At 40.3% G+C, this 25844-nt stretch overlaps 1 protein-coding gene across 4 annotated transcripts; it reads left to right on the top strand.

Moving 5' to 3' along the window:
* Nucleotides 1–2115: 2115 nt before the first annotated feature.
* Nucleotides 2116–25843, top strand: TMEM39A (transmembrane protein 39A). Of its 4 annotated transcripts, none has more exons than XM_081943190.1 (9): nucleotides 2116–2272; nucleotides 8369–8553; nucleotides 9289–9511; nucleotides 17523–17606; nucleotides 21947–22101; nucleotides 22292–22640; nucleotides 23702–23889; nucleotides 25058–25178; nucleotides 25392–25843. In XM_081943190.1, the coding sequence occupies exons 2-9, from the start codon at nucleotides 8441–8443 to the stop codon at nucleotides 25623–25625; spliced, it is 1467 nt and encodes a 488-aa protein (XP_081799316.1). In that variant the 5' UTR covers nucleotides 2116–2272; nucleotides 8369–8440; the 3' UTR covers nucleotides 25626–25843. The 4 variants fall into 4 exon arrangements, with proteins under 4 accessions (XP_081799316.1, XP_081799315.1, XP_081799317.1 ...); XM_081943189.1 differs by having other exon boundaries at nucleotides 2116–2373; XM_081943188.1 differs by lacking the exon at nucleotides 2116–2272 and adding an exon at nucleotides 2800–3015.
* The last annotated feature ends 1 nt before the right edge of the window (nucleotide 25844 follows it).

The raw sequence follows: 25844 nt of genomic DNA, 5'->3' as shown, positions 1-25844 counted from the left end.
TTCATTACCCAAGCTAGGTAACATCAGTGCTAGTGACGCCACACTCCTTACTAGCACTGATGATGTTACCTAGTTTGGGTAATGAAACCTCTGCAAGAAAACAAGCAAGCTCAAAGAGCACCAAAGACCCCTCATAATATGATTCTTCTGCAAGCAGGCATGTTTGACCAATCTTGGCAATCCAGTTTCTGTTCTTGGGAATTTAAATCAATAGTAAGCAAAATAAAGTGTTTGGACATTAGGATGGTCTTGTGAAAGTCTCTGTGTTTGGGAGTACATAAAACACAGCTGCCATTGAGTAATATAATCCTAAAGTTGCAGACACAATAACTGGAGCATATTAAATTCCCTTGCATTTATTTCTGCTGTTATTTTCTGAATCTGTCTAAATCCTTCTTAGTCTGATGCTCTAAATTGTACACAATAATTCAGCATGCGATTTGGCCAACACAGAATGAAAGGGAACACTTCCTTCCTGTGATTTGAAAAGTATACAAATTGTGCTTGCCTTTTTTGCAGCCACATTGCAACATTCACTCATATATTGTATGCAATTATTTTATCTTTTCAAAATACTTGCATAAGTTCTATTACCAAGACATCACCATGTCCTCCATCCTATACCTGTAGATTTGATTTATGATTTCTAAGGGAAGAAATGTGCATTTGATTCTGTTAAATATCATTACGTTATTTTCAGGAAGAAAGTATTCAAGCAAGGAATATAATTATGTAATTATACAAAATACTAGATAATTGCAATAGAAAATACCTAACTTTGATGACTAAAAAGCAGAGGCTGACATCTTAATTAGATGCAATACTCTTAAATAATAAATTCTTCCTAGCCAAGTGCAAGGTAGAATGTAGGAAATGACTAAAGAGATTCAAATTAAGCACTCTCTGTTAATTGTGACTGTATACAGAACTCCCTCAAAGGTCATTATGAAAATATTAACAAATATCTATACCTAGTGAGACAGACTGAAGTCCTTGACTTACAACAGTTCATTTAGTGACTGTTTGACGTTACAACATCACTTTAAAAAGTGACTTATGACCATTTTTCACACTTATGACTGTTGCAATATCCTCACGGTCACATGATCAAAATTCAGATGCTTGGCAACTGACTCGTGTTTATGACTTGCAGTATTGTGGGATCATGTGATCCCCTTTTACGACCTTCTGACAAGCAAAGTCAATGTGGAATCCAGATTCACTTAACAACCGTGCTGCTACAGTGATTCACTTAACAATTGTGGCAAGAAACTGGCCGCAATTTCTTAACATAGGACAAAACTCACTTAACAAATGTCTCACTTAGCAACATAAATTTTGGGCTCAATTGTGGTTGTAAGTCAAGGACTATCTGTAATACTTATAAAAGGTAAAGGTTATGTCTGATTCTAGGGGCCAGTGCTCATCTCCCTTTCTTAGCCGAGCGAGCCATCATTGTCCAAAGATGCTTCTGTGGCAGTGGTGTAGCGTGGGGGGTGCAGGGGGCCCCGGCCGCATTGAAAGGAGGCACGCTGGTCATTCTGCATTGAAAGGGGGCACGCTGGTCTCTCTGCATTGAAAGGGGGCACGCTGGTCTCTCTCTGCATTGAAAGGGGGCATGCTGGTCATTCCGCATTGAAAGGGGGCACGCTGGTCATTCCGCATTGAAAGGGGGCACGCTGGACACTTAGCAGGGCATAGGCAGGATCACTAAACTCAATAAAGTGTTTGAAAATAAACTTGTATTTAGATGCATTTTACTTTAATTACATCAGTATTTTCATAACAAACAATACATGTGCTTAGGGGTAAGGGTTTCTTTAACTAATCTAGTGGAAGAGACTCGAGTGCTAAAATCCACGGGTTAGGGGGCGCAAATTACTTGCCTTGCCCCGGGTGCTGATAACCCACGCTACGCCACTGGGTAACACCCATGGATCATACTGGCACCTTACAGTGCCTGAAGTAAACAATTCCAAAATGAAACAAAAACCGAATGAAAAAACACAGTGCCCCCGCCCCCCCGGAAGGAAGCGTGGGTTCGTTTGTCATTTCACCGCTGCTTTACAGGCATCCCCGCAGCTCGGTAGGCAGAAGCCAACTTGAGTCTTCAATAAGCTAACACCACTTTTGTAACGGCGTTTCTAAAGCTGTTCGCCCCATGTTGGGGGAAGAAAGCCTAGCCATTCGCTCAACTATTACAATCCGCTTGCTTTATGTCCGAACGCCTCCCTGAAAAGGGAAGCCTGAATCGTGATTTTGCTGCCTGGAGGTGGGGAAACGGGGCTCACGTTCGTCCCTTGACCCACGGGTGGTGGGTGGGCGCTCACACTAAAAAATCGTTCTTTTGAGAGAATTCTCGGCCGCGCAGAGGCGAGTACAGGATTATATGTAACAAACTCATTCGTTGTTGTTGTCGCCTTCATTCAGAACCGCGGTATAAACACCTCTATGAATCGGGAAAGTTATCTGGTCCGCTATGCATTTATGACTTACTATATTTTAAATGTTTTGCGTGAGCGTGAAGCAGATAGAAAAGTTTCCGAAGTACTAATAGGCAAGGATACGTTTGGCTTCCTATGAACCACGAACTGGGAATCCCACGGACTAAGTACTCGAGGCGGACTAGGTTAAATTACGGTGGGCTGGTTGTAATTTTGCATCATGGGAACCGAATCTCACGGTTCCTCGCGTTTCGGAGTTTTTGCCACTCACGAGATGGCTGCCGCAACTCTTCCCCCTTTCCCTTTCCCCGGTTGGTCAGCGCGTTTGCAGACACCGCCTTCTCCCTGCCGTCGCGCACTGATGAACGCATCAATCCTCATTGCCACGTCTCTTCAGGGCAGCAGCATTTACAGCAGCAGTAGCCGCCGCCGCCGCCGCGGCCACAGCCGGGAAAGGGCGACGCGGAGGGAATTGAGAGGGCTGCGCTACGCCCCCTCCCCGGCCTGGCGGGCTCCCGGCCTGGCGGGCTGGTGGTGAAGGCGCTCCGCTCATGCTGCTGTTGGAGAGGCGGTGAGTCGTATTTGAATGGCCGCTTTCTTCTTCTCTATCCCCGTGGTGTCTGGTGTGTAACCGAGACACCCCGTTGTAGCCAAGCACGGCCCTGTGGCTTGGCGTAGTGAAGGCCGCCTTCGTGCTTTGCTTCTGTCGGCGTTAGTCGTCTGAGAGAGAGTTGTGCTTTATCCCGTTGCCCCTTTATCCGTCGCGTTGGGTTAGCGAACAGTTGCTCTATTCAGTTATTGGCCTTCCCACTTTCTTCTTCAGGGCTTTTCCGTTTCGCAAACATTTTAGGCTGTTCCTTGCTCTTCTCCTCTTGTGTTTCGTTAGCTCTCATTCAAGCAACATTTTTGTTGAGAAGAATGAAATACTTGTGTAGGAAGTAGGCTGTCTTACCTAGAAACATCTGTGTTTATAATCCCAGGCAGCTAAGATCGGACCTGGTCAATACTTGAATGTAGGACTTAATGGGAAGTCGAGGGCTACGGGTTAAATTTGGAAAGTGGAAAAAACATCCCAACAGAAGACCGTGGCAAGCTGCTTCTGTGATATTAATTGGGTCTTAGAGGTAACAGAATTTGGGTTCCTTTTGAAGGAGATTTACTTCCGTTTATTGTTGATAATGAAAAATACTGCTGTTCTTTTGTTGGAGTCTGCTTAAACTTCTTAGAAATCCAAACTTACAAGATATGGCTCCACTGATTAGTGCCACATGCATTTAATTGTTTGTATAAAAGTTATGTGACCTGTAGACATTTGGGCAGAATACATCTCCTTGAGAGTATGAGATTTAGTTTTGAATACAGGTAGTCCTCCAGTTACAATAGCTCATTTATTGGCCATTCGAAGTTAACAAGGAGCTATTTATTTTCTGTGGAGAAATGTTCATGAGTGCTTTTTAAAATAACATTTACTTTATTGTAAATGATAATCAAATTAACAAAAGAGCTATAAATATTTTTATTTTCTGAAGTAAATTCTGTTTGTACTGTGCTTCTTTCCTTTTCAAATACAAAAGTACTTGTAAGCAATTTGTACTACTGTTGGCTTAGCATAGTTGCTTTCATTATGGCTGGGCCACTTGAATATGTATTATATTTAAAAGTATAGAACTGACAAGCAGTTGGAGATGGTATATAGATACAGTATTACATAATTTTACATAAACAAATCCATGTCAGGGAAGAATTATGGGATTCAGAATATTACAATATAGAATCTTTAAAACTGAGATTGCAATGGATGTGAAAAATGCATACCTGAACATGTAGCTACCCTGAACCCCTATCTAGGTCAGGACTGGGCAGTCTCTAAATTAGGGCTTCTTTCTGGAATATATTGTGTCCTCCCTGTGAAAGTTCAGTGTTGCCAAGACCCCCTCCACTGCTTCTCTAGATGCACCTTCTATCACACTTTCTTGATGTTCATTTTCGTCTTATTCATTTCCACTTCATATTTTCAGTAATTCATTCCTTAAATCACTTGATTGGGCTAATTTATATGAGATTGCTATAAAGATGATACAGAAGCAGTAGCTGATACAAAAAGTAGTGGCAAGATTATATAAAATTACAGCTGTATTAGTTTTAAATATGAATTGCTGATAGGCTTTTAGGCTTAAAGGTTAAAAGATATAGAGTTGGAAGGGACTCTGGAGGTCTTCTAGTCCAACTCATTGTGAAGCAGGAGATCTATACCATTCCAGACAAATAGCTGTCCAATCTCTACTTAAAAACCTCCACCTCAACTTCTAGAGGGAAACCGTTCTACTGATTGTTCTCACTGATAGGAAATTTCTCCTTAATTCTAGGTTGGATCTCTCTTTAATGATCTACCCATTGCATTTGTCCTGCCTCAGGTGCTTTAGAGAATAACTCGACCTTCTCTTCACTGTGGCACCTTCTCAAGTACTGGAAGACAGTTGTCCTATCACCCTTAGTTCTCTTTATACCTGGTTCCTGCAATTGTTCATCATATGGTTTAGCTCCTGTCCCTTAATCATATTTGTTGGTGTTCTCTGCACTCTTTCTAGAGTCTCAAATCTTTTTTGTATCATGGTGACCAAACCTGGATGCAGTATTCCACATGTGGTCTTACTAGTGCAGTAGAAAGCAATACTAACCCTTCATGTTCTCTTAATACTGTCCCTCTGTTGCTGCAGACTAGGACTGCATTGGCCTTTTTGGCCATTGTGGAACACTTCTGGCTCATACTTACCATATTTTTTGGATTATAAGACGCTCCTTTTTCCCACAAAAAAGAGGCTGAAAATCTGGGTGCGTCTGAATACAGCATTTTTTGCCTCCTGAAACTCCGCCCCTTCACCAAAATGGCCGTGCATAGCTTTTAGAAAGTTTTCAGAGAGCTCCTGGGGGCTGGGGAGCGCAGAAATGAGCAGAAAACAGCCCATTTTTGCCCCCCCCCCCCATCCCCCAGCAGCGCTCTACAAGCCTCCTAAGAGCTATTCATGCCCCTTTTTTGGGGGGAAAAACGGGGCCGTTTTTTGCTCATTTTTGACCCCACCCCCAGGAGGACTCTACAAGCCTCCTAAGGGCTATTCATGCCCTGGGGGGGGGGAAAGCATTTTTGCAAAAAACAGACCATTTTTGGGAGATTTGCAGAGTGCAAAACCTTTTATTTTTAAATTTTCCTCTTCAAAAGCTTGCTGTGTCTTATACTCCGGTGCATCTTATACTGTGAAAAATATGGTAAGTGATCATCCACTAGGATGCCTAATTCCCTTTCACAGTAATGCTTTGAGCCAGGCACCACCTATTGGTGCATTTGGTTTTTCTTGCTTAAGTGTAAACCTTCCTTTTCACAGCACTGATTTGCATTTTATTGGATAGGACTCAGTTTTCAAGTGTGTCAATATCCTTCTGGTTCTTGATTCTATCTTCTAAAGTGCTGGCTATTCCTCCCCCAGCTTGATATCTTCTGCAGATTTGATGAGTTTCCTTCTAACCCTTTATGTAAATTGTTGAAGGGTATACCAAGCCTTGTGGTACTCCGCTGCATGCTTCCCACCATATTGATGTAGTTCCATTAAGAACTACATGTTGAGTGCAGTTGGTTAACCAATTACAAATCTATCTGGTAATGATGCAAACTATACCATATTTTTTCAATCTTACCAAAGTAGGCTGTGGTCTACTTTGTCAAATGCCTGAAGTCCAAGTGTATTACATCCAAAGAATTTGGCTGATCCACTAATTTTATCACTTGGTCAAAGAATGCAATATGTTTTGTCTGTCATCATCTGTTTTTGACAAACTTATGTTGGCGTTTAGTAATAGCTTTGCTTGTTTATAGGTATTTGCAGATTCGTTGCTTGATTATCTTTTCCAGGATCTTTCTAGGTATTGATATCAGACTGATTGGTCTATAGCTTGCTGAGTCTATATTTTTCCTTAGGAAAAAAATATTTCAGCACCAGTTCTAGTGGTTTAGGCAGCAGCTTATAAAGTGGAAGACCATGAGTTCTAGTCGCACTTTAGCCATGAAAGCCAGTTGGGTGACTTTGGGCCAGTCATTCTTTTTCAGCCCAACTTACCTCACAGGATTGTTGTTATGGGGTCAATAGGAGGAAGATATGTTGGATATGTTCATCGCCTCGAGTTATTTGTATAAATAATATAAATAAAAAGTACTGGCCATTAGCTTTCAAGCTGTAAAATGGCATTGTACCAGGATATATGAAGATCCTTTCCAGAACTGTATCTGCCTGTCTAATCTGCTCATCAAGAGAGGGCCTGGTAAAAGTTCCCTGCCTTCATGACGCCTGCAGGTTGTGGCTGACAAAACAGGCCTTTGTCATAACTCCCACCTTGTGAAATGTTTTCTCCCAGAATATATGCAGTCCCCTCCTTGCTGCAATTCTGGAAACATGTTTCCTGGCTGTGAGTACTTATCTTAGGTTCTATTTGAGTTTTTATGATTAGTTTTTGTTTGTTTTTCATTGATATTGTTTTGATTAACATTATGTTCAGTTTTCGTTTTGGTGATATTGTATACAGCCAGACTCATTTAGAGAGGTTATAAATACTGTAAAATAAATAAATTCATAAATATTTGCTCATTCCTCATTCATTCTTTCTGTATGACCAATTAACTCAATGAACTTTTTTTTGTATTGGTCACAGTACATCCTACTTTATTCAGTTTTTGAATATTTCTCTCGATATACTATCTCTTTTCCACAGATAGAACTGAATAGAAGCACATTCTTATTTAGAGTCTTTTTTATTTCTGTTGAGAAATGTTCATTGCTTGGAAAAGAGCACTCTGCCATTTTACCATTTTATCTTAAACATCCTCATTTTCTATCTACCATGGTACCCAAAGTCATATATTTGTTCTAATTTGTTATTTAAGTATAGCTTGTAATTGGGTTTTTTTTGTTTAATGCAGTTTTTTACTAATGTGCATATTGTATCATTTGTACAAACTGTCCCAAAAATGCTTTTTCAAGAGGTAACTGGACTTTTTTTTTTGAGGGGAGGAGGAGGTTGAAGACTGTTTGCTTCTCATCCAAGAAACTTCTTCAGCTCTGACTGGATGGTGGGGAATGGAAGGATTTGTACTCCTTGCAGACAGCTGGTCATTTGCATTCTTTTAGAGAGTTGTTCAGACCACTTGGAGGTTAATCTGTGTCCTCAGGGTCACCTGAGTAATGCAAATGAGTGTGGAGCCTTCTTGGAATTGCTGAATGGGCTGTGTTGTAGACTGGCAATAGATGATGTTGTAACCCTCCCACTCTGTTGAGAGAGGCTGTTGAACAGGAATAGGACATCCTCTATCTCCAGTCTACAGCACAGTCCTTTCCCCAGTTCCAAGAAAGCTCTACACACATTTGCAGATTCACTGTGTGAATGCAAATCTTAAGACCAATGTGCAGTTCCAAAATTTGCTTTGATTATAATATGGTAAAATTGCTTTCAACTTGCTTTCAACTCTAAATCTCCGATTTAAACTCTGTAAAATATCTCTTACAATGTAGAAATATTTTTATTGTATTAAATAATAATAAAATAACTTTAGATTCACCAACTTGCAACTTGAAATAGTTTAAACCTGTATTCCAAATTATAAATTTTATATTCCGAAATCACTGTCCTAATAGTTCTTTTGCTTCTGATTTTGTTGTATATCAGTGAAATTTTAATATATTCTGTTTTAACAAATTAATATTAAAGCATAATATTTTAAAAACTCATGCAGCATCTTTTTAAAATTGTTCCTTTATGATCTTCCCTATTTACTTTTAATTATTGCTTTTGTCTGTGCAAAGTGTATATGATGAACAACTGCTGCACTTTCCTTTGTTTTAGAAGGTTCTGTGGCATAATTGCTTCCTTCTCATTTGTAGAATTGGGAAATTGTTACATAAGAATCTGGGCAAAAAGTGCCAGAGGTGGAAGAGGTGGATTGCTTCCTGGTCATGCCAGGTGGAAGGAGGGGACCCAGCCGGCAGCAACTAAGCCGTTCAGCTTTGCCTTCTCTTCAAACATTAGTTGGTGGGAACTGTGGCAATGGAACAGGTCTGAGAAATAGGTAAGTCTTAAGTCTAGCATTGTGTTTCCAAATCTATTTATTCCCTGTTATCATTGGATATTGTTATGTCCAAAAGAGTACCAGCCATTGATAATTTGTCCAATATCTTGATTTTTAAGGGAGGCTTTTGCCTTGTGTTCAGAGTATTGTTATGATACTTTAATCATATCAGTATGACCAGAGCAGGACAGCCTTGATGTCTGGGGTTTAACTTGCATATTTTTGAAGGGATTGAAGGCTCTAATAGACAGGCAGTAATGTAAGTGGACAATTTAGTTTCTGTTTTGGGGAGGGAGGAAAATTTATATAACTTTCATAGGTAGTTTGTAATCAGTCTTTTAAAACATTTGAAGTTTTGCAAAAAAAGAAAATTGGGCTGCCTGCAATTGCCAAATGCCTATATATTCAGCTAAAACATCTTCCGACTTAACAGTTTGGGCCTGATGCAGTAGAAACATCTGAAACCTAAACTATTGTTACTAGGAAAAAATAGAAATCCTAAATTTCCAGTTAATACATTGTGTAATGAAAAACTTAAGATGATGCAGTATATCGTCCATAAATTTTATGCCATAATGTTATTAATATTTACATCACAATATGACTGTTACTGCATTTTTAAGAATCTGTTGCAAATTTATAGATCTATTGTAATCAAATTAATATAAACAATTTAACATCTAAATGCTAAATACCGTTGTACAAGCAGTGGGTAACAATTATTTTTGGTTTCAGGAATGGTAGTACTCTCAGTCTTTCTGCTCCTCCTATCACTGCCCTGATTACTCCTGAGCCTGTGAGGCACTGCCGAATCCCAGAGCTCCCTGTGGATGGAAATCTTCTATTTGAATTCCTCTTTTTCATCTACTTGCTGGTGTCTCTTTTCATTCAATATATTAATATTTACAAGACCGTTTGGTGGTATCCATATAACCACCCTGCCTCCTGTACATCACTGGTAAGTTCATCTTTGCTTACCCATCCCAGGATTAATGAGTCTCTGTAATTAGTTAATAAATATATGTAAATCATCAAGCACTAATCAATACTTCCAATAACCATATGGTAGAAAAATGAAGGAATTGCAAGAACCTTTATCTCAGATTTGTGGACAGCATTTATGGGTTGTTGGTTCCTCCTCTTTCAAATTTTCTCTTGAGAGACACAACCTTTTTCTTACATTCCACTCTGGGAGAGTTACAGTAAATGTGGCATTTAATATTAGGATATTAAAATATGATGTAAAAAGAATGGTTATAATCTATAGACTATTTATCCCAAAATGTATTTGATACATTTTGATCTGAAAAATACCTCCCTGACAACATAGGAAAAAATGTCTTGATATTCAGGGTTTTCAGCATTCCACTCTTTCCTTTTTCAGAAAGAAACCATAAATATTAGCAAATTTAATTTCTTTATAGTCATTTTCCTTTTTGGTTTTTAGGATTCTAACCACCATTTTTTCCACTTCATAAACATCTCCAACTTCTTCATCATATTTTACTCTTAGATGCTCTAAGTCTTCCAACTTCTTCTCTATCCTCTCAAATGTGTTTGATAATTTCTGTATTTCTAAGAATACCTTTTGCAGACTTAAAGTTTCTTTCTGCTGTTGAAATTGTGCCATTATCTCTAGCTAGCAAACACTGCTGCTCTAGCCTGGAAGGTTTTAACAAGATTAAGCATAGATTCACAATAAAGTTTTATTTTCACTTTTCTCTGGTTAAAGATATACTTCAAAGGGACATCTGTATGCTTTTCTTCTTATCACTCTCTATAAACAAGCAGTGAGACCTTGGAGTGCCAAGCCAGGATAATCAGTGAGAAAACTAAGAGTGTTTCGTTTCCAATACAGAAACCTCCAGCCTCCGAGTAGCAGTGTTATTGTTGCAATTTTCTTGGTTTCTTTTTGTATCTTTTTTGTATTTCAAGTTTTAAAAAGTCCAATTCTTGAATGAGTTAGAAGAACACCCACAGTAATGAAAGAGGAGAATTTTTGTCCATAGATTACAAAGAATAATAAAAGAAAAAAAAATAGAAGAAGAAAACTTAATCCATTCGTTTTAAAAGATTTGCATAAATTCCATCTATGAACATAGCATTTAAAAAGTAAGATAACCCACTGTCCAAAACCATTCCAAACTTAATTCCGCCACTTATTTCTTCTGTTCTCCAATTTAAATTAATTTTAAGTTTTTTATAGGCAGTCTCTTTTAAAACTATAAAAATTCCTCACCAGTTGGAAACACTTTCTCTTTCCGTATCCTTCCGTTTTGGAGCCGCCCCGCTTCAAGAACTTGAATAACTTCTCTTGGATCGATCAGGGACTTTGCAATGGCCCTGAGATCAGCAAGACGTATTCTTCCTGTTCACCATCACTGCAGGATGGTTTAGGTCCAATTGGACCACCCAGCGGCAAAAGTATTGGCTGCGGTCTCGGAGCATCGAGACCGCACATCCATATCATCGCAACGTTGGCTCCTCCAGTGAATCCATTATTTTGAATCTTGTTCCCAGAATTTGAAACTGAAGGGCTTGGTATCTTTTTCTCAGGTAAGGCTAGTACTGAGATATCTATCTGCTCTTGGTCTTGGTTAGTGATGTTTGAAATCATTCCTTTTCTTTCTTAGCCTGAATTCTTTTAAACACAATTTCTGTCTCTATCTGATTTAGTCCTGCCCCGTATCAAGAACTACGTACAAGTGTTAGCATCACACTTCTTCAAAAGACTCAAATAGGGTTCAGAGCAAAAAGACTGAAAATTAAGTATTTAATCTCATTTGATGAGATTAAGCATTTGGGCATTTCTGATCTTGAGAAGAAAAGACAATGAATGGAGAAAAGTCATGATAGCCCTCTCAGTTAATTCCAAATCTTTTCTGTCCCATTTAAGACATAAAATAATGGATTTTAGAGTACAGGTCATCCTCCACTTAGAACAGTTTATTTAGTGACTGTTTGAAGTTACAATAACATTGATTTATGGCTTACAACTGTTACAACCATTGCAGCATCTCCATGGTCATGTGATCAAAATTCGGATGCTTGGTAACTGATTCATATTTATGATGTTGCAGTGTCTCAGGTCATGTGATCACCTTTTGTGACCTGACAAGCAAAGTCAATGGGGAAACCAGATTTACTTAACAATCATGTTACTAACTTAGAAAGTGCAGTGATTTACTTAACAACTATGGCAAATGGGGGAAAACTCACTTAACAAATGTCTCACTTAGCAACAGAAATTTTGGGGTCAATAGTGGTTGTAACTTGAGGACTAAGTATAGTATAAAAATAGACATAAACCATTTTATTAATTTAAATAATAACATAAATTCTTGGAAAAAGTCATTAAGAACATTAATTAAGAGTTTTTCTGAGAAAGAAGAGCTCTATAGTGAAGAGTGTAATGAATCTGCTCTTAACTGACTACAGGAAACCTTTGAAAAGTATATTTCTATCAAAGGAGGTATCACAAAGTATTGTGTAGATTTTTTTAAAACTATCATATTCATATTCAGAGTTTGTGAACAGAGTTGTGAACATATGTACATGTTATTCAAATTGTGTACACAAAAAATAATGTGCATTCAAATTTGCAGATAAACATAAGTACATAATGGTTTTGCTGTTTTGTTTAGCTAAGGGTTTATTGAAAAATACTGTCAACTCTCTCTGTTGACATTCCATGCAGAGCGTCGGCAGAGCCAGATCTCAAATTACAGTAACTGGGTTGAGATGAATGAAGCTATTGGATAATGTGATTTATTGACAAAGACTGAAGGGAGGGAGGAAACAAAGTGTTTCAAAAGCAGATAAAGAAAGCAAAAAAGATGGCTGCGAATAAGAAATGCCTAATGAAGAATGCCTAATGAAGCTGTTAATAAATCACTGCTTTTTGTATTACAATATCGGGTCGCTTATTATGAAGCAAGCATCGTTAGGGTACTTTACAGACAGCCATCTTTTTACCCAAACCCAAGCTGTACGCCATGACGCCCCGGGAAATGCAAGAAATGCGCAAATACATAGACAAAAACCTAGCACAAGAGTTCATCGAGTCAGCCAAGCCACGGGTTGCAGCGCCAGTCCTCTTCAAATAGAAAAAAGATGGAGTTATGAGACTGTGTGTGGACTTTCTAGGGATAAATGCCGTGTGCGTACACAACCTATACCCTCTCCCCCTCATGAAAGATATGCTATCTCACTTGACCGAGGGAAAAGTCTTCACCAAATTAGATCTCAGAGAGGCATACTACTGAATACGGATCAGGGAAAGAGATGAGTGGAAAACAGCGTTCAACTGCCCCCTAGAGAGCTTCCAATTCAAAGTGATGCCTTTTGGACTATAGGGAGCCTCAGCAGTGTTCATGCAGTTAATAAACGAGGTGCTGCATGAGCACCTTTACAAGGGAATCCTCGTCTACCTGGATGACTACCTCATCTACACTGAGACCATGGATGACCACATACCCCTGGTCCGCCAAGTACTGGAAAAACGTCTGGCAGCCAACCTGTATGTCAAGCTATCAAAATGTGAATTCCACCCTGAGCGACTAGACTACCTAGGCTACCGAGTATCAAATGAGGAAATAGAGATGGACCAAGCCAAAGTGCAAGCCGTCCTAAGCTGGCAACCCCCTCGCACCCGCAGACAACTACAAAGCTTCCTAGGGTTCATGAACTTCTATAGGCAATTCATCCCTTCCTTTGCGAAAATCTCCAAACCCCTGACAGACCTCCTGAAGACAGGGAGGCCAGGAAAAACACCTTGCTCGGGACAGCTCTACAGTGGGACCTAACCTGCCAAAAGGCATTTGAGACACTAAAAGAAATGTTTGCAAAGGAACTGGTGCTGAAACATCCTGACCCCGAGCAACCCTTCGTGATCCAAGCAGATGCCAGTGACATGGCAATGGGAGCAGTGCTACTTCAAAGAAATAACCAACGAAACCTACAACCCTGCGCCTACACCTCCCGCAAGCTCACAGACACAGAAAGACAATGGGCGCATGGGAAAGCGAGGCTTTCGCAGTGAGATGGGCACTGCTACCTGGAGACACCTGTTGGAATGGGGCCAGAAACCGTTCGAAGTCTGGACTGACCATAAGAATCTGGAGGCTCTTGGGACCCCACAGAAACTCTCACCCAAATTAGTCCGATGGGCTCAATATTTCAACCGCTTCAACTTCGTACTAAAACACATTTCAGGGCAGAGGAACTTTCTAGTTGACGCCCTCTCCCGCATGCCCCAGTACAAATGTGAATGGGAGCAGGGCGTCAGCTAGAATGGGAGCAGGGAGCAGACGCCATCATTCCCTCTACCCAAATAGCTGCCCAAGTAACCACCAGACAACAATGCCGTGACCAGCACGACCAACCAGCAGGTGGCCTAACCACGAGACTCAAAACTGAACTGCTAGCAGACCCTTGGTTCCAAAACAACCAACACATCTTGACAAAAAGAGATGACCTTGATGGAAGGGGACGGAACTCTATGTCCCGGAATCCCTACGCACCCTAATTCTGCAGAGGAACCACGACACCAAACCAGCAGGCCACTTTGGACGCCTAAAGATGTTACACTTGGCCCAGAGGCAGTTCTGGTGGCCCAAAATAAAGAAAGATGTGGACAGTTATGTGAAAAGTTGCACCATCTGCCCCACAATGAAGAGGCAACCAGGAATCCCCCCGGATTGCTGCAGCCAGTAGCAGAGCCAATGAGGCCATGGGAGGAGATTGCAATGGACTTTATAGTAGAGTTGCCAAAAAGTGGGGGAAACACGGTGATTTGGACTGTAATGGACCTGTTCTCCAAACAGGCGCATTTCATACCCTGCAGCGGACTATCCTCAGCTCACAAGCTGGCCAAACTTCCTGAAGCACATCTATCACCTGCTTGGAGTACCTCAAAGAATTATCTCACACAGAGGGATCCAGTTCACGACTAAGTTCTGGAGAAAGTTCCTGCGGTCCATTGGGTCATCCCAGGGCCTTAGCTCGGCTTTTCACCCGAGCACCAATGAGGGGGGCAGAGAGACTGAATGCTATGGTAGAGCAATACCTGAAGTGCTACGTGAACTATCAGCAGTCCAATTGGGTAGAGCTTCTGACCTTTGCTGAGGTTGCGTACAATAATGCTGTTCACAGCAGCACAAGACTAACCCCATTCAAAGTAGACTTGTCCCAGTGCCTGAGTATCCAAGGGATCCCCCTTCCTCAGTCAGTTTGACTGACTGGATGTCAATGCTAAAAGCAACCTGGGAGAATGTCAAAAAAGCGCTAATTAAAGCAGCACAAACCTATAAGAAACAGGCAGATAAACACCGAGCTCCACAGCGACCATTCTTGGTGGGAGAGAAGGTTTACTTCTCCACAAAATATTTGAGGTTAAGACTTCCTAGCAAGAAACTGGGACCAAAGTTTGTGAGACCATTCTCCATAGTAAAGATCATGAACCCAGTCACAGTGCAATTGAAACTGCCTCGATTGCTGGAGAAGATACACCTGGCGTTTCATAGTAGTCTCTTAAAACCTGTGATCGGATCCATTCTGAGACCACTACCCTGGGAGCCCCTGGACCCTATGGTCATAGGGGGCCAAACCCATTATGAAGTGCAACACATCCTTGATTCGAGGTGGCACAGGAGGCAACTCTATTACTTAATTAAGTGGAAGGGCTATCCCTTGTCAGAGGCATATTGGGTAAGGAGTAGAAATATCCATCTGATCGCCGTATAGTGAGATTCCATGAAAAAAATCCAAACAAGCCTGGGGGAAGGACGTAGCCTTGAATCCCATACTGGTACTCAAATTGTTTTTGCTTGCACAGATTGCCTTTGAAAAGTGAGGGGAGCCAGATGTCAACTCTCTATGTTGACATTCCATGCAGTGTGTCGGCAGAGCCGGATCTCAAATTACAGTAGCTGGGTTGAGATGAATGAAGCTATTGGATAACGTGCTTTATTGGCAAAGACTGAAGGGAGGGAAGAAACACGGGCAAAGTTCAAAGCAGATAAAGAAAGCAAAAAAGATGGCTGCGAATAAGAAATGCCTAATGAAGCTGTTAATAAATCACTGCTTTTTGTATTACAATATCGGGTCGCTTATTATGAAGCAGGCATTGTTAGGGTACTTTACACATACAATTTGACTATGGACTGTCTGAATTTTTGCATATGTTATAACATTTCAAATTTCAGTTCATTAGACATTGACTTTTCTATCTGCAAATTCTTTCCAAAGTTTTTATCTTTTTCTTTACCAACGGTGCATTGAAATGCTGCATAGAAATCTAATATACCTCTAAGTCAGTGGTTCTCAACCTGTGGGTCGGGGCCCCTTTTGGGGTCGAATGACCCTTTCACAGGGGTTGCTTAAGACCATTGAAAAACATATATTTTTGAAAAAATACGGAAAACATAAAATAATCTTATGGTTGGGGGTCACCTCAACATGAGGAACTGTATTAAAGGGTCGCGGCATTAGGAAGGTTGAGACCCACTGCTCTTAAGTTTTATGAGTCTTCATTTTTAAATACAGTATTTGAGTCCTCATTACTAATGCAGAAATACATCATAATTTTATGTCCCTCTGGAAAAGGAACTTTATCGACTCAGAGAGAAAAAAATATTTATGTCCTAGTTTGCATTCCAAAAGAAATGCTTTTATTTTTCTTTCTGCTTTTGAATGAGATGGCAGATACTGAATGGTTTCCAGGTATATGAAGTTGAATATATTCCAAAGTTTCTTCCAGAAAAAGTGTTTTCTTTTTTCAAGAATCTGGTTTTGAGAAGTGGGTAACCAAAACTGTACTAATGAAATAATGCATGTAAAACTTCAAGCTCTTTGTCAGTTCCAGAGGCATCCTGATTCATTCATCAGGGGACGGATTGTGTTAATTTCTAAGAGAGGCTTTACAAGAGGAGATATGTTGATTTGTTATGTATTACTTTTAGGAGATATTGTTTAAAAAACCTTTTTCTTCCTCAAACAGTCTTTGGATGATAACAGGTATGGGGTGGATAATTCTGGAATAATCATTTATTAAGCTCCTTTTTTACCTTTTTTTGCTAAAGGTAAATCTACTCTTGAATCTCTATCCTTAAATGTCCACAGAATGATATGTATTTATTTATTTATATCACATTAATTAAAACACGATAGTGTATACTTTTTAAACAATTAAAAAATACACCATAACATTTAATACAATAATATAATAAACAATGTTTATGATAATAAAAAGATGAAATGTGAAATGTTTTTGAAACACTTTCTAAAAGCAGGAACAATAAACAAGCAAAGATGATGTGTAGCACAGCTTTGGAGCAACCCTGAAGCCTTTCTGCCATGCAGCCATGTAATTTTTCAATTGGTCTTTTTTCTTCTAGACCTGCTAACTTCTATGTTTATTAAAAGAAGTAAAGGCAGCTCAGTCTGCCTTCAACAAACGTCTTTCCTCATCTGCCTGCCCCATGTTTTCCTGCAGTAGGAATGAATGCATACGATTATAGCAATTTAATAATTTAAATTTTTAAATAATTTAAAAATTACTTTGCCATTTTTCTTTTTATCTTGGGCAAGTTCACTGTAGCCTCTTGGGATGGGGGTATGGGAGGATGAGCCCCTTCTCCTCACCCAGTTACATGGCAAACTGATGGGCATTTTGTCTGTGCTATTTTGCTTTTTCTTAAAGACTAGAAATATACATGTGCATATAGAATGCCTATTTCTGTATTTTCCTTTCTGTGTGGTATTTGTAAGTCTAATGCTTCCTTTGCATCTAAATATGCTTAACATGACCCTTTTTCTTCCCTGTTTCTCTGGCTGGCTGGCAGTTATTCACAGTGTTTCCTGATTCTTCCCTATAGGAACTTCCATGCTTCTACTATATCAGCTCAGCACCTCCTGCCTTTCTGGCCTCTCCTTCACCCTGGTGAATACCCTCTTCTTTTCTCCTTTAGAACTTTCACCTCATTGATTATCACCTGGCCGCATTCATCACCGTGATGTTGGCACGGAGGCTTGTATGGGCCCTCATCTCAGAGGTAATGATGATGAACATTTCCAGTTTTAAGATACTCGAAATGAACTAGTATATCCTCTTTTTTTGGTAGTTCTCTTTTCATCTATCCACCTGCAATAAAGCATCTCTCAGTGTTAATGTTACAGGCCGTCCTCGGGTTACGACAGCAATTGGAACTAGGATTGCCATCGCTGAGCAGTTCAGTCATAAAGCACATCATCATGTGACCGCATCACTTAGTGACAGCATTTCTAGACATTCACGATTGCTGTCATAACCCCAAGACACGAGTTGTTAAAGAGGGAAGAGGCAGGAATCTCAGGTAAGTACGCATGCAATGGGTATGGGAGTCCTGGAAGAGTGACTGCAGGAGTCATGGGAGGGTCAGCAGAGTCTGCACAGGGGGAGAGGGGTTGCTCTGGGCAAAAGAAAAGTGGGAGTGACTTACCAGAACAACTTGTGATCTTTCTTGCCAGCTTCCCCATTGATTTCCTTTAGGAAAACCAGCAGAGAAGGTCACAAATGGCAGACATGACTGCGGCTCCCTGTAATGTAGTAATTGTGTTCTAGCGCTTGGATTGTGATTGCAACACTGCAAGGCTAGTCTTGAGGCAGAACTTCAAGGACTGGTGTATTTCCATTTTTTTTTTCAGCAACACTGTAACTCTGAACAGTCAGTGGACAAATGGACTTATGCCCTTGGCTTATGCCAAGGACTACCTATATTAAAATTAAAATTACCAGATTATGTATGAAGCTGCTTTGCTTAGGATAAATGTTTGTAAAGTATCCCAAAATTACTGCTGATTGTAACATACAGAAGACATTGTCCTCAGCTTCCATGTTATTACAGCAGCATATTGAGCAAAGTTATTTCAGGCAAGATTGATCACAGGGGTCCTTGGTGCTCTTTGAACTTGGTTCTTAATGTTTTATTACCCAAAGGTAACATCATCAGTGCTAGTAAAGAGGGGTTTGTTCTCAGTTTATATTGATTGTACACAATATTAAATTGATCTTAGGAGAAAATGTTTAAGTCGCATCATGTTTACAGAAAGATAATTTTTTTAGACTAGAAATAAAATGCTCTTCTGTTAAGGATGAAAGTGTGTCCTAGAGGTCTGTATGAAAAGTTAGTTGTATGTGCAAGCATTTTGAGATGGGCTTCATACTCAAAAATCCAAGCCACTTAGTAATACAGATAAGATTGAATTCATTGTCTATCACAATTACAGTATTTGAATCTCATTTCATTTTATGGCAGAAGTAGTCTTTGCTTGAAGATGATACTTATGGGATAGGGTGGGATACATTGTCCTGCCTTGAATCTGCAGGGCATTCCACTATAAAGCAGGGGTATCAAACTCAAGGCTACTAGGCCAAATCCAGCCCGCAGGATGCTTAGATCTGGCCAACAGGGCTGGTCTGGAAATAGCAACGGTCTGGAACACAGTGCCTCTGTTAGCAAAACTGGGGTGTGGATGTGTCACGTGCGCCCCCCACCAACTGCTTTTGGCCTCCAGAGTTGTCCAAGAGGCCTTCCAGGGCCAAAATAGGGCCTCCGGAGTCATCCAAGAGGCTGTCCTTGGAATGTTATAAAAGGGAGGAAAATAAAATATTTTACCTTTCAGGCTTGCAGGATTCTGATACTAGCCTATGCCAATAATTTATAGTTCTAGTCTTCCTATGGAGTCAGTTTCTTGATGTGGTCTCTCTCTCATAAAGTGATCAAGTAGATCAAGTAAGTATTAAAAAAACAAAATCACAGAAATGTACGCCTCCCTATTTTTATAAGTTTATAAAACCATGTCAGTGGAGGTGCGGTTCTGTGTCACACCCACCATGGCCACACCCACCATGGCCACGCACACCCGCCCCCGCCCTCCAGGGTCAAACCTAATCCTGATGTGGCCCTCAATGAAATTGTGTTTGACACCCCTGCTCTAAAGCGTTGACTTCACCAGGACTGAAATATTTGGAACTCTTTGGGGGGTTTCTGCTTTCCAATGGAAGAAATTGGCCTGTGTTCTTTTTTAAGGGGTTCTTACGGTACGTAAATAGACACGGTGGCTGAGACACTGAGCTTGTCGATCAGAAAGGTCAGCAGTTTGGTGATTCGAATCCCTAGCACCATGTAAGAGAGTGAGCTCCCGTTACTTGTCCCAGCTTCTGCCAACCTAGCAGTTCAAAAGCATGTAAAAATGCAAGTAGAAAAATAGGAACCACCTTTGGTGGGAAAGTAACAGCATTCCATGCACCTTTGGTGTTTAGTCATGCCAGCCACATGACCATGGAGAAGTCTTCGGGCAGCGCTGGCTCTTCGGCTGTGAAACGGAGATGAGCACCACTCCCTAGAGTCAGGAATGACTAGTACATACAGTGGGGCAAAAAAATATTTAGTCAGCCACCAATTGTGCAAGTTCTCCCACTTAAAAGATGAGTGAGGCCTGTAATTGGCATCATAGGTAGACCTCAACTATGAGAGACAAAATGAGAAAACAAATCCAGACAATCACATTGGCTGATTTGGAACGAATTTATTTGCAAATTATGGTGGAAAATAAGTATTTGGTCAATATCAAAAGTTCATCTCAATACTTCGTTATATATCCTTTGATGGCAATGACAGAGGTCAAACATTTCCTGTAAGTCTTCACAAGATTGGCACACACTGTTGCTGGTATGTTGGCCCATTCCTCCATGCAGATCTCCTCTAGAGCAGTGATGTTTTGGAGCTGTCGCTGGGCAACACGGACTTTCAACTCCCTCCAAAGGTTTTCTATGGGGTTGAGATCTGCAGACTGGCTAGGCCACTCCAGGACCTTGAAATGCTTCTTATGAAGCCACTCCTTCGTTGCCCGGGCGGTACGTTTAGGAGCATTGTCATGTTGAAAGACCCAGCCACGTTTCATCTTCAATGCCCTTGCTGATGGAAGGAGGTTTGCACTCAAAATCTCACAATACTTGGCCCCATTCATTCTGTCCTGTACACGGATCAGTCGTCCTGGTCCCTTTGCAGAGAAACAGCCCCAAAGCATGATGTTGCCACCCCCATGCTTCACAGTAGGTACAGTGTTCTTTGGATGCAACTCAGCATTCTCCCTCCTCCGACAAGTTGTGTTTCTACCAAACAGTTCTATTTTGGTTTCATCTGACCATATGACATTCTCCCAATCCTCTTCTGGATCATCCAAATGCTCTCTAGCAAACTTCAGACGGGCCCGGACATGTACTGGCTTAAGCAAGGGGACACGTCTGGCACTGCAGGATCTGAGTCCCTGGCGGCGTAGTGTGTTACTGATAGTAGCCTGTTATGTTGGTTCCAGCTCTCTGCAGGTCATTCACTACCACCACCACCACCACCGTGTGGTCCTGGGATTTTTGCTCACTGTTCTTGTGATCATTTTGACCCCACGGGGTGAGATCTTGTGTGGAGCCCAGATTGAGGGAGATTATCAGTTGTCTTGTATGTCTTTCATTTTCTAATTATTGCTCCCACAGTTGATTTGTTCACACCAAGCTGCTTCCCTATTGCAGATTCAGTCTTCCCAGCCTGGTGCAGGTCTACAATTTTGTTTCTGGTGTCCTTCGACAGCTCTTTGGTCTTCATCATAGTGGAGTTTGGAGTGTGACTGTTTGAGGTTGTGGACAGGTGTCTTTTATACTGATAAGTTCAAACAGGTGCCATTGATACAGGTAATAAGTGCAGGACAGAGGAGCCTCTTAAAGAAGAAGGTACTGGTCTGTGAGAGCCAGAAATCTTACTTGTTTGTAGGTGACCAAATACTTATTTTCCACCATAATATGCAAATAAATTCTTTCCAAATCAGCCAATATGATTGTCTGGATTTGTTTTCTCATTTTGCTTCTCATAGTTGAGGTCTACCTATGATGCCAATTACAGGCCTCTCATCTTTTTAAATGGGAGAACTTGCACAATTGGTGGCTGACTAAATACTTTTTTTGCCCCACTGTTTGTGTGAGGGGAACCTTCTCCTTTTTACGGTGCTTATTCTATTACTTAAATTCCCCCATCCTCCTCAACTTTAAAACATGAAATTGTTCCAGGTACACTGGTTTCAGGTGGTCCACGCCCAACCTCAAAGCATGTATGTTTTGAATGTTTTGGTCTGTAGATAGAATGAAGCAGGACTGTTCTGCTTTGGTACAGTAGAGGCAAACCTGATTTAGATTCAGTAGTAAGACAAGGGCAAAGCAAGGAAATGGTTGCTGGCAGCTGAAGGAATACATTCCCATGTGCAACTTTTCGTTGTTGTTCTGAATTAGAACACATTTGAAACATTTGTGGGATATGTGAGGGAAGATTGCGGAGCTAATGAAATTCTGGGTTTAACTCTGCAGGCCTCGCAGGTTGGTACTTCATCAGTGATTCACGATATGGCATTGATTCTTGCACGTCTAGTTCTACTCACCCTTTGTGTATGGGTGCTCTGCTGGACTCTGGTCAACCTTTTCCGCAGCCATTCTGTCCTCAATCTCCTCTTTCTTGGCTACCCGTAAGTATCCTTACCTTTTGTCCTGAATGAACAATTCCAATTGTATTGGAGAGGGCAACAAGAAACTCTTTTGACCAATGAAGTCTGGGTATAGAAGCTATTGTTCTCCTTGATAGAAAATTCTGACTGATATTCATAGATGGGATGTGTCATAGTTTATAATCTCACCCTGTCTTTTTTCCTTTTTCAGGTTTGGTGTCTATGTTCCATTGTGCTGCTTCCATCAAGATAATAGAAACCAGCCTCTTTCAACAGACTGCAGCTTTTTAGTGCAGGATCAACTAGTGGATGACAGTGCCTCAGGGGTTGGCAGTCTTGTGAAGCCCAAAGATTTATTTTCTCTCCTGAGAGAATCTGTCAAAGAACAGTTCAACCCCTCTGTGACCACTCCGACACACAGCTGTCCCTTGTCCCCAGATCTCATTCGCAATGAAGTGGAGGGCCTCAAAGCAGATTTTAACCGCCGAATCAAGGAAGTTCTGTTCAATTCCCTCTTCAGTGCCTACTATGTGGCATTTTTGCCACTGTGCTTTGTGAAGGTAGCTGTTCTTGGATTACTTTACTATTATTATTAGTGCCACTCCACCTCCTGAATCTTGCCTGTGGATTGTTGGGGCAATGGACTTCTGGTTAATTCCCCTTTTCTCTGTCTCCCCTTTGGCAGCCTGGATGGCGGAGTGTAGCTGCATCTGGAGTGCCCTAGTATTGCTCCCCGTTGGAGGATAGGTATTGCCATACATGTAGTGCCCCTGTGGTTTTCCCAGTCCTTTTTCCATCCCATTTACTAACCCTGTCCTCTTTTTCAAGACAATTATAACATGATTCTATTTTGTGCCATAATATACACTTGGTGCCAAATTGTGATCCTAATTCAACGATATCCAGATTATCAGCACTAAGACTTTAAATCAATCCAATTAGAATTGGGCAAACTAATGGGATCAATTCACAGATTTCAGAAACTATTCAGAATAATATCATTCTAAAAGCAGAAATACAGGACTTACAGTTAACTTAGATCTCTGTTTTTGAATAACAATGTATGCTGAATCTATCATTTTACTATGAAATCCATAAGCACATATTTGTGTGAGCATTTTTTAAAAAGCTTAGAGAATTACATAGGAGTTGTAAGACAAGAAAGTGTGCAGCCAATGTATATAATGCATTAAAATATGTCAGAAGGAAATGCCCAAGTTCCCCTAGCTTATTAGCCTTGCAGTTTATAAGGAATTGTAGAAATACCAGGGCCTGAAAAAGGAATTGGAGAGTATGTGGAAAGGAAAGGCCAAATTGATCCCAGTGGTGGTAGGAGAGAGCACTTGGATCTGTATATCCTAAGCTGGGAGAATGGTTCCGACAGATCCCAGGAACAACATCAGAGCTCTCTCCCCAGGAGTGTAGTGCTAGGAAAACTTAAGATGCTGTGAAGAGCCCTCACCTTCCAAAATCTCTGGAAGAGGACCCAAGATAAGGAAGAGAAACACTGCCCCCATAGGAGAGAGAAGGGAATTTTTTATGTGTATGTCTATTATTGCAGAACACCATTGCTTCTGAGATAGTTGGGATGCTCATTAATTTATTCTCTGGTTTCTTACAGAGCACTCAGTATTACGACATGCGCTGGTCATGTGAGCACCTAATCATGGTTTGGATCAATGCTTTTGTCATGCTCACCACACAACTGCTTCCTCCCAAATATTGTGACTTGCTACACAGATCAGCTGCTCACTTGGGCAAGTGGCAGAAGCTGGAACATGGTTCATATAGTAATGCCCCTCAACACATGTGAGTTTGTTGTCAGAACACTTCTTTCTAGGGCTGTAGGAATTTCGGAAAGGCTTATCTTTGTAAGTTAATTGACATTTCCGAGGCTTATGTTTTCTTATTATAAGTATTGCATTTTCATATATAAGATTGACTGTTAGCAGAATAGGGTTTTGATAGGTTTTTGTGTCATAGTCTTCCCAAAGTTAGCTAGCTTACTAAAGTTCAAATGCAGAAATAGTGAAATTTCTAGGTCCACATGCCAAACAAAAACTGCTAAAGACACTCTTCCCAGTAAAGACTTTAGAACCCCAGTGCCAATTCCAAGAATACTCCACAGCTCTTGTGTTTTGATCATTCAGATCCAATTTCAACTTTACTTATCTTCAAACCTGGAGTGATCAGCAACTCTATCCTTGCAATAGCTATAAAAGCCTTCCAACATTCCATGCAACTGAATGGAATGTCTCAGTCATCTTCCTGACTGCAAACTGAAGGCAGGCAGGACATTTGCTCATGAAAGGACATTGTCTTATAAATATTTAACAATTGTTGAAAAAGAAAGAAAAATATTGTAAGTTAAAAGAAAAATTGGAGGGAAGGGGCCGAGGTACATATTACAGGGGGGGAAACGTTCAAATTCAATGCACCCCTAAATGAAACTCCTCCGGTTTGAATGGATTCTTGGGATGGAAACCATAATTTGAGCATATAGTAAAAGCTTTAATAGAAAGCAGTTGGATTTGCTGATCGTCCGTTGTTTAAAATATTTGAAAAGCTAATGCAAAATAAATAGTATCATTATAAAACGTTAATAGGTTACCAAGAATTTTTACATAGTCCAACTGATAATAGAGAGTTTTTATCAAATTTGAATGAGAGAAATAAATTTGAACCCTCAAAAGAAGGAACATTCAGTGATTTCTTAACAGTGAACAGGCAGGAGAGGTTACTTCTAGTTTAATTTAATTTGAGTTAGAATGCTAGATGTCATTTGTCTACTGACCTACCTAATTTAGTATTTCCATTTCTACTGAAATCTGTTATGTTTCTTGAATAAAGATAAAAGTTCTAAAACTAGAGAAGTTTTAACTATAAGGCGTATACAAAGGCATCCACATTTATGTAATGAAATTATTCACCTGGTTTTCCTTTCTCATAATGATGAAATATTTTTCTTTGTCCATAGTTGGTCTGAGAACACAATATGGCCACAAGGTGTGCTGGTACGGCATAGTCGATGCTTATATAAAGCAGTGGGACCTTATAACGTAGCTGTGCCTTCAGATGTCTCTCATGCTCGCTTTTATGTAAGTATATAGTGGATTATTGAGGGTCTGGGAATAAAATACTTCCTATCATGAGATAAAAAGATTTCTGTTCTTTTACAACAATAAATCATTAAAAACAAGGTTAGGGTAGAGGAACTTAATGTCTTGTAAATAAAATGTGGTTCTTCCTTGCTATTCAGAGATAATGCTACTAATAAGTTATATAAACACACACTTTGTTTCCTTTTCTAGTTCCTCTTCCACCATCCCTTACGGCTTCTCAATCTGCTGATTCTCATAGAAGGCAGTGTGGTCTGTTATCAACTCTACTCCCTGCTTCGTTCAGAGAAGTGGAACCACACACTCTCCATGGCCCTGATACTCTTCTGTAACTACTATGTTTTATTTAAACTCCTGAGAGACCGAATAGTATTGGGCAAGGCCTATTCTTATCCACTCAACAGCTATGGGTTAAAAGCCCATTAGTCATCTGAGGAAGGGAAGGATATTTTCATACAGTTATATTTTTTCCTTGCAACTGTTTATAAATATTTAAAAAATATTTTATATTTTGTATACTACTGTTTTTTGTGGGGTAGGGAAGGGCCAAGTGGCAGTTAAATGTCACCTTATAAACAAGGTTATTTTATATAAAGACATCATTGTGTATATACTGTATATCAATATATATCTATGTGAAGCAAG

The sequence above is a fragment of the Natrix helvetica genome (genome assembly GCF_964273705.1).
Source record: "Natrix helvetica genome assembly, chromosome: 2".
Lineage (NCBI taxonomy): Eukaryota > Metazoa > Chordata > Lepidosauria > Squamata > Natricidae > Natrix > Natrix helvetica.
The sequence above is the reverse complement of the archived record's forward strand: the minus strand, read 5'-3'. Positions and strand labels throughout refer to the sequence as shown.

Coding starts and splice junctions, on each gene's coding strand:
- TMEM39A (XM_081943190.1), top strand. CDS start 8,441: ATGCCAGGTGGAAGGAGGGGACCCAGCCGGCAGCAACTAAGCCGTTCA. Junction 22,102..22,291: donor CTCCTCTTTCTTGGCTACCC/GTAAGTATCCTT, acceptor TTCCTTTTTCAG/GTTTGGTGTCTATGTTCCAT. Junction 22,641..23,701: donor TGCCACTGTGCTTTGTGAAG/GTAGCTGTTCTT, acceptor GGTTTCTTACAG/AGCACTCAGTATTACGACAT.